The sequence below is a fragment of the Carassius carassius genome, chromosome 28 (assembly GCF_963082965.1).
Source record: "Carassius carassius chromosome 28, fCarCar2.1, whole genome shotgun sequence".
Taxonomy (NCBI): Eukaryota; Metazoa; Chordata; class Actinopteri; order Cypriniformes; family Cyprinidae; genus Carassius; species Carassius carassius.
Genome location: NC_081782.1, coordinates 11495387 through 11509726, shown reverse-complemented (window position 1 = coordinate 11509726; position 14340 = coordinate 11495387). Strand labels below are relative to the sequence as shown.

At 39.4% G+C, this 14340-nt stretch overlaps 1 protein-coding gene across 1 annotated transcript; it reads right to left on the bottom strand.

Moving 5' to 3' along the window:
• Positions 1-1499: 1499 nt before the first annotated feature.
• On the bottom strand, positions 1500-13602 carry wdr81 (WD repeat domain 81). Its single transcript, XM_059514304.1, has 12 exons — positions 13362-13602; positions 11984-12392; positions 8232-11755; positions 8002-8109; positions 7705-7898; positions 7420-7601; positions 7136-7301; positions 6826-6991; positions 5906-6733; positions 3804-3949; positions 3454-3636; positions 1500-2440 (listed from the first exon to the last, which is right to left on the bottom strand). Exons 2-12 carry the CDS (start codon positions 12340-12342, stop codon positions 2114-2116), a joined length of 6183 nt encoding a protein of 2060 aa, XP_059370287.1. The 5' UTR covers positions 12343-12392; positions 13362-13602; the 3' UTR covers positions 1500-2113.
• Between the last annotated feature and the right edge of the window lie 738 nt (positions 13603-14340).

Here is a 14340-nt window from a genome sequence, read left to right as displayed (position 1 = left end):
AGCAGGCAGTTACATTTCAACTTTCATTGATCTTTACCTCATATAGCTCTCAGACCTACCTCTTCATAGATGTAAATATTGAGAGACCTTGGGGTCAAACATCAAACTCAAGTGTGTAGATTCGTGGATCTGTGAAGACTTTGAATGAAGTAGGGCATAAACTGGTACTGTATAGTTTGCCGAGCTAAATAAACTCACTGCTGACAGTGCATGCGAGACACTGAATATGAGTAAACATGCTGCACAAGAAAAACTGCACATAAATGAGGAGGAGATGACAAGTCAGCATTGCCAATTAATATAGACCGTTATTGGATAGAGGGCTTTTATATTGCTTTATTGTATGCCAGATTTAACTTGGGTCATCCGCAAGCATATGCCAAGATCTCCAAATTGAGAGCAGTTGAAAGGCAGTGTGTTGCAAACACTCAAATGGACTTTGTCCTATCAGAGTAACCTCTCCGTTTGGTGCTCAGTTTTCAAGCATGAAAATCTACCAAGCAAACCATATGATGGAGTAATCTCGCTCATTCATCAATGAGTAGGTCATCAATCGCCCAGTTTGAAGTTTTTCAGAAGATAAATAAATTAAATTAAAAGACACATTTATGATAAATTTCTTTTACTTTAAATCATTGAAAAGGTTCATTTTAGTGAGCATTTAGAAAAAGGTCACAGTTTAAAAGTAAAAAAGAAAAATACTTGCAATGAAATACAAAAGAGCAATGGCCAATGTCAAGACAGTGTGTTGCTTGTGTTACTACTGTACATCAGACAGATGTTTGTCAATCTCAAACAGACATCATCTTTAGCATGAATCATCAAAATCATCAAGCTGTTTGAGGAGTAAAATACAACCGATTACATTTTTAAATACTTTGCCATATGGGATTCACCAAAATCCTCTACTTAGTAAAATAAAATAATGTGCTGTTCAAAATGAACACTAGAACACTAAGCCTGTTTCAACACAAAATAATAAAGGCATGAATTCAAATCAGAACTCATAATCCACAAACCAATTTTGACAACTAGTGGGTTACTATGTAACATATGTTTTAGTAATCTGTATACATTTTCATAAGTATTTGAACATTATATAATTGGAATGTCTGGAGACGATAATGTTTTACACAAAGCATTTCAGTAATAAATTAAATAGTTCCTAGTTCATATCTATTCAAGGATGTTGCATAAAAGCATTCTTTTAGATAGTAAGCGTTAGACTCAACAAAGATATATACATACATATATAAACGTGTATGTATATACAAACATACATACAGTATGGTGTTTAAAATGTAACATGTTGCTTGACCTAGGGTTGATGTGACAAGTGAATTGCTACATCATCAGGGTTAATACAGCATCAAATCGCTCTATATAGTCATTAGATACATTTTTTGTGTCAGAAGGTCCAAATTCAGGACCGTCCCGTTGCATATTAGGCATTTACACTCTCAATCGGTGTAGTGTAACAGACTCACATTTTGATCACATTTGCTTGTTCATTATGCTTCATTGACATGGATGAAGAAACATACTGTTTAATACAAAACAAAGTGCCAAACATGGTGCACTATGAAGGTCTACCACGAATACTGCATAGTTGCTGAGCAAGTCTGGTGAATCGAATCATATGATATGATCAACATAGACTAACCTGTGATTCTCAGTGTTGTTTTCTGGTGATTTCACTAATCTAATGGAAAGTGTAAATGCTACACTAGAACCACACTTGAACTTTCCTAAGCAGCTCATCTCATGCATGCCTTTAAGAATCCATTCGCTTGACTTTTTTGAAGAGAATTTACAGAGTTGATTATTACGTACAAAGCAGCTAGTGCAGTTATATCACATGAACCCTAAAAATAATAAAAAAGACAATTCTTTTGATTGTATGAATCAGAGGCAATATTCAGTTTTGGTCACTTACTAAAGAGTGAGGTTTTAAGTTCTCTTTCAGCAAGTTTAAAATGGAAATATCAGGCTTGCTCCTTTTACGGCTGAAACAGGTTTCTTTGTGCATGGTTGGCAAGAATGTTTCATTCTGGGAAAGGAGCCAAAGGTGGCACAAGGAATATAATTTTCTGAAAAAGCTACACTAGCTAGTTTAAGCCAGCAGCCTGATGGCACCGTTGTCAGAGCCGAGCAGCAGAAGCCTCTTCGTAGGCAACACAGACAGACTTGTGAGAGTCCCACGGAAGTTCTCTGTGCTGAGCTTGGTGGATCCCACCAGGTTGGCCGTGCTGTCCAAAATAGAGTACACCCCGATCTTGTTAGCAACAGTGCCTGCCACAATCTCAGCACCATAAAGATCAAATGCATGGATGGGGTCGGATGGAGTCCTGTACTGGTGGAGTGGCTTGTGCTCCACGTCTTTCCAAACGGTCAGTGTGTGGTCTGATGAAGAACTAATCAGCAAATTGCCCTCTGCTGCCTAAAAAAAATTATAAACACACATAAATCACTGTCACTAACAAACAGATGGCTACTTCTGGCTACTATTCGTTGTGTATATTCGATACAAATAATTATATTTTTAATTTCAAAAATGTTTACTATTTTTTTCCATTCATAAAAAAATAACCTTTTCCCTTTTTCTTTCAAAAAAAATCACAATTTATAACCCCCAACATAAACATAGTTTAAAAGAACAGCAATTGTTTAATATATTTGATCATATATTTAATTTATAAAATTAAAAGCTAAAAAAAAAAATCCTTAATGACCTCAGAATTATGAACCCAAGTGTCTTTGCTTATTGATTACTAATGAGCAGAAGTTGTAAAGATTATGATGAATGTATCACAGAAAACCAAATATTTAAATTCATAAAGCATACAAATGTATTTCGTGAATGTGAGATTATTAATAGCAACAAAGCATCAGCCTGAAACTCCCTCACGTTGGCCCTGGTCCAGCTGGACGTCCTTATTGTTGAGCTCTACAAAGGTTCATCAATTTCCTGATAGTCACAAATAATAAAGCAATCTACAAAGCTCATAGATTTTGTTCTAATGAGTAACTCGTGTCTATATTTGCCAAAACATGGGCCTCTGGTGGCAGAGACAGACCTTTGACCCTACAAATCAGGGTTAAATAAAGCTTGCTTAGTTCTTAGTTCTTGTTGACTGCATCTGAACAAACCAGCAGGGTACAACTTTTACTCATACTGAAATCCCAAAACAAAGATGGGAATCTAGTCCATGATTTGTAATGATTCATGGTTCTTCTCCATTTTAATTTTTGACTATATATAGTGCATGTAGTCTCCCATAAACTCTTCATGATGAGTGGTAGTATGACAATCCGATTCAGTGTGTATCCATATAACATAATGTTCCCTAAAATCAGTACAGTTTCTGATCTATAAAAACATCAGAGGACAACAGAGCATGCAGTCATATGCACGTCTTACATTATTCATTAACCAACGGCATGCATACTCACTTTCATTTGCAGTATATCTCCCTCGTGACCAGGCCAGCCTCTTAGCACCAGACCCGTTCTTGCATCCAGCAGCACTATGAATCCAGTGGAGAAGCCTGCCGCCACAGTGCGTCCGCTCGGGCTGACAGCCAGGCAGCGGATCAGGCCAGCGCTCATGTTACTGTAGGCCAGACGGAACTCATGCTGTCAACAGAGAAAAAACTGGGTCCTTACTGGTATTCATAAGCTTTGCAGGAAGGAAAATATAGAAACCAGCCTGGTCATTGTAATGCTTGATAAAAAAAAAATTGATCTGAAAAAATAACTGCTTGTAACAAATCATGTATTAAAGAAAAAGGAATGAGCAATACCTGCAAGCCAGGTTTGCGTGCATCTATGAAACGCAGCACAGAGTCTGCGCTAGCAAACACTACACTGCAGTGAGGAGCAGGCATGGTTGCAACAGCCGTGATGGGGTTCTTCCCATCCAGAGCTTCATCACAACGAATATTCTTACCTAGTCATATGTAGGAGATAGCAAAACAAGACATTATGTGAAAGCTGTTGGTCTGACAGACACAGGCAAAAGGCAATCTATAAAGGAAATATATGTATAAATGTATGTATTATTTGTAATGGAAATTGTATTAATGTATAAATTTTGTATATCAATGATATAATAATAATATCATTATGTAATGGAGATTGTGGAAATTTTTAATAAAAAGATGCTATGGCTAATTTAAAAAAACTACCATTTTATGTATCTGACATCAACAAAATAAAATTCTATTTTCATACTGTATGCATCATATACAGCTTGGCTGTATATATTATACACAGTAAGATTAGATTATTTCATTTTTAAAAAGTAGTATATAAATATTAATTTATATACTCAAAATCTTGGGGTGGGAATTTTTTTTATGTTTTGACATCTCTATGTTCACCAAGTTTACATTTATTTTAATCAAAAATACGGTAAAAACAGTAATATTGTAAAATATAATTAAAGAGTAAAATAGATGCTTTCTATTTTAATATAGTCTAAAATGTTATTTCTCATCTCATATGGCAAAGCTGGATTTTCATCAGCCATTACTCCAGTCTTCAGACTGGCTACATTTACATGGAACCAAATAATCCTTTTGTAATCAGATTGATGGCTCAATTGGACTGAAAAGCCTTCATGTAAACACGTTAATTGATACGATTAAGCTCGATAGGAATGAAATTTCAATCTGATTGAAGGAAGGGATTTATTCTTTTTCTAATACGATTGAGAATGCATGTCGGCACTGCCATTTATATGTATATTTATCTAGAAATGTATCAATATTATTTATACTGTTAAAAACAAACAAAGAAACAGTGTTGGAGAGTGGTTATTATGTGCAAACAGTGAGAAACTATATTTGGCAGTGTACGCATCTCAAATCAAATCTATTCTGATTTGAAGCTTGTGACAAATAAACCTGCACATCAACCCTATCACTTTATTTAGCGTTAATGTAAACACTGCATTCAGAGTCAACAATAGGTATGAATTCAGTCTGATTGAACTAAAAATTGTGCATGTAAACACAGTGTAACATGATCCTTCAGAAATCATTCTAATATGCCGATTTATATCTCAAGAAACATTTCTTCCTATCAGTGTTGTAAACATTTTACCCCTGATAAAAGTGAATAAGCCCAAAGACAGAGGGCCCTATTTTAACGATCTAAACGCCAAGTGTAAAGCGCACGGCGCAGGTGCACTCAGGGCTTGTCCAAATCCACTTTTGCTATTTTAATGAAGGAAAAATGGTTGGCGCGCATGGTCTAAATGGGTTGTCCCTATTCTCTTAATGAGTAATGGGAGTTTTTTGTGCGTAAAGTGCAATAAACCAATCAGAGTCTCATCTTCCATTCCCTTTAGGAGCCAGTTGCACTCGTGCCATGATGGATTTGCTATTTACATGGTGGAATTTGGCAAGTGCAAAGACAGAAAGCATCTCCGAGATGAAACGGAGCTGCTCGTGTGTGAGCAAATAGATAGCCTAATTCTGATACATGCGATGACTATCTATATATATTTTTTTTTTTATTTATTATTATTTAGCCCACAAAAAAATCTTATGCATTGCAATTTTTTATATTTGGCATGTTTGTGTGCTGCTGTGTGTCCCTGTGTTTAATAAGCAGCGTGTATGCTCTTTAAATAACAAAGAAAAAAATATTGCGCCAGACTTTAGACCAGGGTTGAGCTTAGGATTCTTTGGAGAAAAAAAAACAGCATCCTTTCTGAATAAAAGTATTATTTTCCTTAAAAATGTATACCTTACTGACCCGTTAACTTTTGAACGGTAGTGAATGTGAATGCAAAAAAATTTAAGCAATTAATCACACAAAATCACCTATCCTATACATAAAAAGGACAGTTACTGTAATACTGTAAGATGCTCAAATTAAAGTACTGTTGTTCTCTCACCTGTGAACTGATCCCACAGATGCACAGTACCATCGCAGCTCACCACTTCCTGTGAGGCCTCTAACTGGCCGACATAAAAGACAGATTTGCGGTGGTCTGTGTACATGAGTCGAGGTTCGACCTCTCGTGTGCCATCACCGTGGTTATAAAGTGGCCACAGCCTCACCGTTTTGTCTTTACTCCCAGACAGGAAGTAGTCCTCCCTTGCTAGTGGTGCCAGACATTTTGCCGTGCCTGAGTGACCCAAGAAACTCTGAAGACGGATCTGGTGGAAATGGAAATGTGAGTCCTGCTGGTTAAGACCAATTTCATACTGCCAGTAGGCAAGCCAATTGCCCTGCAGGGAGCGACTGCTGTGTGGGAGGTCCTGTTTCAGTGCGCTGTCCTCTGGAGTGGGTCCCAGGACCCAAGAGTATGAGGAGTGAGAGAAAGATGGTCTGGCTGAGGAAGGTGCAGTGGTGGCTAGACTTGTCTGAGGAGCACTGCTACCATATTGTCGTGTCCATGTTTCCAAAGAAGACAAGTTAGGACTCCCACAGGCTTCAGTGTCCCGGAGTACCTGGATACGGTTTCCCACCAGATGACTGCCAAATGTTCCTGACTCAGGCAGGATGTCTCCACCTAGTGGTGTGGAAGTGGACGAGGGAGCAGGGAAGGGACTACGGCCCATCTGGCGGCCCATGCTAGGAGAGAGGCCTATAGCAGTAGTTTTCTGACCTCCAGCAGGGTTGGTTTCTGGGCTACCTGGACTTGCTCGTTCATGATATGATTGAGCCAGTCTCCAAACTAGCTCATGATTTGTAACTAGTTTCCGAATCGCTGCATCACCTAAAAAAAAAATATATACAACTCATCTTATGAAGATGAATAGGAACACATTTATCAATGCTTAAAAGCTAACCAGTACAAATGTGTCTCACCAATAAGACAGTAGAAAGGAATATAAGATGCATAAGCCATTTCAGGATTAAACACAGACTGAAGTTCCTCCAAAACTCTAAGCTCAAATGTAATCTCTGTTCCATCTGGACTGCACATGTCCAGGTATGTGCTGTCTCCAACCTCCCTACGTGGGGCACTTCCCATCTGCACATAAAGAAAATACATTTTAAGTTATTGAGTAATGATGCAGTTGTTTATGAAAAGGACTACAAACTATTTCAGCCAAGTACTATTACAAGTACAAGTATAATTATACATTATGAAATATTGTAAATTGTCTTTGGTTACCTGATTTTGCAGAAACTGCAGCAAGGAAAAAACTTGGAAGAACCTGGAGAGGGTTTCTGCCATGTGGTGCTGTACCATCTCTCGGCCAATCCGCAGACAGATCAGTGCCATGAGGCTCAGAGTCTTTAGACACACAGCGGAACGAGTCTGCACTCCACTAGGAAAGCTGGACACAGATGGAAAAAAAAGTCAGAGGACAACTCAAATTTTTTTTTATAAGTTGCCAACTTCCTTTTTTTTTTTACTTCCTGACTATGACTGATGCACTATAAGCAAGCTATTACCCCATCTTAGTTGATGTTAACAAATCCAGCAGAGGCAACAGAACCTCCTGGTTAATCTTCATCAGCATATCCATTAGAGTGGTGTCTGACAGGAATACTATAATCTTCTGAGTGAGTACCACTGCACCCAAAAGCCCTGCCTCTTTTCGAGTGTTCAAACGACAAGAAGAAGGTGGAGAGACCTGCAAGTTTCACGGAAGTAAAATTTTAAGTAAAAATCTATAAAGAAAAAAAAATGTACAGGCCTAACTGTAAATCTGTAAGATTCAGGAATTTCCAAGTTACCAGGTAACCGATGTAGGGTAGATACTGGTAAGTCAAGACTGGTTCTCCATAGAGATGTGCTATGTAAATAAGACACTCGAGAACTGGTCTTGCAGTCTGATCACCAACAACTGGCTTCTTCTCATATACACTTCCAACGCTCTCAAGGCTATTTTCCTCATTTGCAGATAGCATGAACTGGTGTTTATCAAGACCTTAAAAAGAAAAAGATTACTCATGACAGAGATAATAAATTAAGCTAAAATCACCAAATACCGCAGAATATAGTGATAAGTGTATGCGGTTCAGAAATTGTACCTATGTAACATGTAGTAAGAAGTCTCAGCAGGTTTCTGGCTATGAATCGAGATGTCAATGTCGGCCCCAGTTTTGCAGACAGCCATCTGACAGTTTTGCAAACAGTGTCTGGAAAACACAATTTATTTTTGTTACTGCATAATCTATTGAACTGCTACTTTGAATATTAAACATGTAGACATAAATCAAATAAATGCATAAAAATTACAAAAATATCTGTTCTGACTCACCTAAAAGTATCTTGTGTTCTTTTTCCTCAGAATCTTCTGAAGAGTCATGTTCAGTGTCTTCTTCCTCCATGTTTTTCTCTGCATCTTCTTGCACAATTCCATTCATGACGTCTCCCTCAAGTGTGGCCATGGTTGCCTCAGACTCCTTTTTGCAAACTGAAAGAGTCATCTCTAAACTGGGCACCCTTTGCACAGTATTTTCTCTATTTTCCACTGTCTCCTCATGCTCAAGCTCTACACCATCCTCACCATCACTAGCTTGCTTTAGGTCCTGACTGCTATCAGCAGACTTTAAACTTGCACGGTCTCCAATGGACACCTCACTAGCACTGCTCTTGTCACTCAGTTTCCCCATGCTGAGAGATTCTTGGTCTTGATCTTTGTTTGCTAGGCTTTGGTTCTGCTGTTTAGTGCCAAGTGCCATTGTTGCCCCAGATGCACTATTATTCACATAAAAGCCATTCTGAAAGTCCTCACCTTCAGTCAGAAAAACCTGGTCATTGAGACTGATGCCTGGGTAATCCACAAGTCCTTGATCTCCGCCAACACCTCCACTACCACCTCCACTGCCTCCTCCTACTTTGCCAGATGATGTGACAGTAGATGACCTCCCATCCTCACACTCATAGTCCTCCTCTTCCTCATCTAAGGCACCAGCAGCTCCCCTTAAAACCTTCAAGCTCTCCCATTCAGTCCCTGCAGCTGTATTGCAGCTTTCAAAGCCTGTGATGACCTGTAGAACATGTGGAAGAAGGCTGGAAAGAAAGGCTTGCAAACCCAGTCTTACAATAAGCTGCAGCACAAAGCAATCCGTGTAGAGATAGAAACGGCCTCGAAGGCATCTGGGATTCTCGTATACACATACCAGAGGCTTTAGTAGGTACTTGGAGGCATTGCGAGGCCCAAGAACCTTGGACACAGACTCAAATAAGTACCAGGCAGCATAAATAGCAGTGGACTCCTCTGACATCAAAGAAAGCACAAAGGGTAGAAGAATCTCAAGCCCCTCTGCATTTATGTTGTCCTTGAGAAGTGTCTCCAGCTGTTGCCATAAGTTGAACACAATGTCACGGCCCTGAACACTGTTAATGGACTCCATCTTGGAGTGGTAAGAAAATATGAATCTGTGCAATGTTGGGAAATATGCTGGAAACGGTAGAGGGGAAAGAACAGGACTAAGCAACTGCCAAGGGTTTGGTGGTGGAAGACCCTCACAAATAGGGTCATATTTGAACAGATACGGTAGTCCTTGCGGGTGTCTTGTGAATGTTTCTGTCTCAGAGCAATGCTTGTGGACCTGCAGAAGTGACTCTAGTGCATGATGGAGTGGTAGTGGAACATCTCGAAAGTTTGTAGAGCACAGCTTCAATACTACTTGAAATCGATCACTCAAATGTGTTCCAGGTCCCAGTCCCCGCAGTTTGGAGGAATAAAAGATCTCAGCAATGAGAACACCCAAGGCTTGTATATCTCTCTGGAAAAGATCTGCTAATGACAGAGGAACTTTCAGTACAGGTCTCAAGTCTTTCTTGATCATGTCAAGACCCATTGTATGCTGGGCTTGACAGTGTAGACCTTTCACCAAGAAGTTGTTGAGCTTCTCTAACTCTTCCAAAGGCTGCAAAGGTTTAAATCCCTCTGGCAGGCTTATCTTAAAATCCTCAAAATTAGAAGCCTCTGGCCTTTTACCAACAGAGGCTGTTCTGTGAAGCATGGGTGCTCTAATACCTGATCCTAGGGTATTTTTGCCATTTCCAGGTGTTTCACCAGGGAAAGAACCATGAGAAGGAGACACAGCCAAAGCAATAGTCTCTCCACTGGTCTTTCCACAAGCAGACCCAGCCAAAGGGATTGGAACAGAATTAGATGATGATGAGCCACTTAAGTCAAGGGCTTCCATTGCTTGCTCAAGCTCCTCGTCCCGGCCTACAACTGACCAACCACTGGATTCACAACCTGTTGTTTCTGGGACCAGTCCATCCGCACCATCCATCGTGGTTTCAAGTGATGGAATGTGCCAGGTCGTTACGTTGATAGGCCCAAATTGGGGAGGCTCTGGAGGTGAATACTGGTAAGGTGCAAGACGAGGTGGGTGAGGGTGGTCAAATAGTTGCACAACTCCATAGCTGGTGAGATGTGTGTGGCTATCCACCAAGTGCAAGCACACATTCTTGGCTTTGATGGCTTCTTTACCTGATAACTTGTAGCCAAATGTCAGGTCAATCCAGTGATGCAACTGTTGAGACACTTCTCGACTCTCTAGCAGTTGTCTATGCACAGCAATAAACTCTTCGTAGGAGTTACACCATGGAGGTATATCAAGGTCTGGCATGTCTGGGTGAATGGAGTGGAATATTGAGGGATCCGTGTAAAATTCTGGGATGCATTCATCTGGGGTCCAACTCTGAATACGTTCCATACTAGCCGGATATTCATTGGGCTCCCACTGGGAACGAACATGGCTGCACAGAACAGATTTGGGAGTCTGTCTAGCTTTGTAGACATAATAAGTGATGTCTGACAGAACATCTGAGATATGATGGGGAACGTGGAGGTGATCCAACTGGCCTGAGCCACCAGGTCCTACTGGCCCACCAAAGTCTAAGGCAAAATTGCTTCCACCACTTCCATTAGCTGCTGCTAGTGCTTCTTTGGTCATTTCATATGTGAAGTCCAGTTGTTTATCACCTTTATTCAGACGAAATTTTGACTTCTTGAGATCACGAAACCTTCCATATGGCACAGTGAAATCTACCACCCAAGGTAAAACCGGGTGATAGTTTGGGTCTCCCTCACGCCTCCCTGCCAGTCGGTTTAATTCCATCAGATACTGGAAGTTGCTGACTTGGCCATTAACCCAGTCTAAGACCAGAGATTTGAGTTCATCCAGACAATTTTTACACAGATGTTCATTCACACCACTGTTATGACTCTGATTGTCTTTTGCTGTAACACTTGTTGGCAATTTACTTCTTAATGCATGCGGCATAGAATTAATGTACTCTCCAAACTTTTCATAATGTGTCAGAGATATCTTTAGGCGACTGCAGAGCTGCTCATCAACTGCAATGTCGAGTAAGGAGAGTTCACCACACAGTAGCCCTGAGGCATGACATTCGCGCATTGCTATGAGCAGCTGGTACAAAATGAACAATATCTTAGCATGGCTGTTAGCCAGCTTAGCTGGACTGTAAGTGACAATGTCATGAACAGTGTATTGTGTGTAAGGGAAAACCACATAAAGAACCTCCTCCGACTCCAGCAAGCATTCTGCAGGTAGCACATTTGGACACAAACTATCAGTACTTTGCTTAAGAGCTGAGCAGCTGGATGGGAATGGACTGTCTTTCTCCTTCTCTTTGGCTGGAGAGAGGGATGGTGACACTCGATCGGTAGAGATAATGCTAGAGCAAAACAGTTTCTGTAAGGCTTGTCGAACAGCATCAATTGCCAAAACAGGTTTTTGCTCATTGGAATCTGCATATGGTTGCACATGATTCATGTAAGCTTCATGCCATAGATTTCTGAAAATGAAATAAAAAAATGATATTACAAGTCAACACTGACTGAAAAAGTTAACACATTTTATAAAAGTAACACAAGCACAATTAAATATCCAATTCTAACATTTTATCAGATATATAGTGAACGTTTTGCCCATCTGAATACAAGGTGATTTTGAATAGATTGTTTTAATCAACAGAATTAAAAACACAACAATTACACAAATATATTCTCACACAGTATTGTACCTGAAATTAGACTGGGATACTCCCTGCATCAGAGTCATGAAAGAGTCCTGTGAGAGTCCCTCCCCATGGCAGCCTGGCTCCCTGGCTAATCGGTATCCCAGTTTGTGCTTTCTAAGGCCTTGGATACAAACACGTGTCCAACCAGATGGCAATTTCATCTGAGAGCGCTGGAGGAGAGTGCAGATTTCCCCCTCGCTGAAGCACTCGTATCGTGCACTGCGAGTAACTCTCTTGTTTCTCAGGGCCATTACCCATCGAGTTGGGACCAGGACCACCAGTTCATTGGGTCGCTGACTTGGTCTAGTCTGCCGCTGATCAATACCAAGGTCCCTCTCCAAGGCTGGTGCTAGCCACTCCATGATCTCTTTCAGTTAACCAGACTGTAGCCCTTGTAGGCCCCTATAAGAATCTAAAAAAAATGTCGGCACAGGAAGTTAAAAGAAAACCACTAAAGATACTTCTGTCGGTTTCTGTAGACACTATTACACACACACACATATGTTCATGACATAAAATAATTAATAAAAAATTTACTTGTATGGAGACACACGTGGGTTTTATATCCACTGCATACTTAAATAACATACTTAATGTGCTTTGTGCAAGTCATGTGAAATCCAAATAAAAATTATTTTATCAAAGATTATCTTAAAAGTGTAGTCAAAAAATTGTTACTGATTACACTATTTATAGTAACATAATTTTTTACAGTTTCATAATACGTAGATTTCAGAAGAAATCCACTCAACACTGTATGGCAACAATGCATATTACTAAAACTATTACTACTAATAATAAAAACATAAATGTAATGTTTCTGATGTACAGATGTAAACTATTTTAAAATAAAATCCTGTAGAATAATAGAAACAAAATAATTACAGTATTTAATAATTATAGAATTATTTTATTATTCAAATAAAATAATGTTATGCAAATAACACTATAGAATATGTTTCAGTAGAAGCTTGCAGATCAAATCATCTTCAGGATAGCAACAACTAATGATTTGTCGAGGACACTGATGTCATCGCCTAAAATGTCATGCATTACCCCGTGAATGTATTTTTCCACACTTCATCAGAAATAATAAACTTAATTTATAACATCCAAAACAAAAGATCGAGAGTGTAAAATGTAGCACATACATTTATCTTTGATTTCTGCATCTAATTTCTACATTTTTAGTTCCTCTTACAGACAACAAGGAAATAGTGCACTTCTGTCAGTTCCCGATGGTAAAGTTTCAGATTCAAAAGAGCACTGCATTATACATTAAGCCACAACTTGTTTGGCTAATGTAAACACACGAGCACCACCGTTAAGCAAACATTTGGAAAGGAGGAGATCTGTCCATAAAGATGTTTTTGTTGCTCACCTCTGCACTGTTTGCTGCTTGTCAGCAATTGCGCTCTGGAACAGCTGCCATCGCAATGCCAAGTCCCATGTTTGCGGGATGTACAAATTGTATTTCCAGTACTTTGAGAACCACCATAACCGCACAAAAATTTCCTAAGAACTCGAGAATATTTTGTTGTCCTCAGAAGCCACAGTGTTGAGTTCAGAGCGTCACGTGACTCCCTTCTCTGCGTGCGCTCCCAGACCGTGTGATTCTCAGCCAGTAGAATTGTGTCATAATACAAGTCCCCTCACGATCATAAAAGAAAAAATAAATAAATGATCAAACATTAAACTTATATCGTCATTCTGATTAATCTTGGTTAAGGACCCCGGATTGACCCCCGAATGAGAGCCACTGTTATATATCATATGGCCATGCGAATAGTTTATGACTTCTAATAAAAGACTCCAGAGCATGAGCTGAAAATGTGCAGGCCCAAGAGCAGGAGAAACCGTGAGATTGAGAAATATGAAAAAAATATATATAACGTTTAGTCATAGGCCTATTCACAGGTGGCATGAGAAAGTACTTACTACCAATTTTGCAATTTACTGAGCAGTTTATGATAAACACATGACATGCCGCTGATACATGACTAGTGTCTTGTGCTGACTCCGAAAAATAAACCTGTTGTCTAAAGAAATCCACTAGAGGGCGTCCTGCTATTAATTCTGATTTATGACTGAGCTTAGCTATTCAAAAGTTCCAGCACAGTCACAGACCCACCAAAAAACTATAGCTGTTGGGAAATTGTCGGTATTATAAAACTAGGTTTTGAATAAAACGTCCAGTTACACAAGTGTGTGGTTTCTATAGACGTGGTTTTCAAAACCATCTTTAATTTACATTTTATGCAAATTCTGTTCTCCAGTCTACAATTTCAGAATCATCCAATTTTTTTGCGTTTGGGTAATAAGTGAAAAAAGAAGTTTTAAAAGAAAATGCTGTTTCTGTC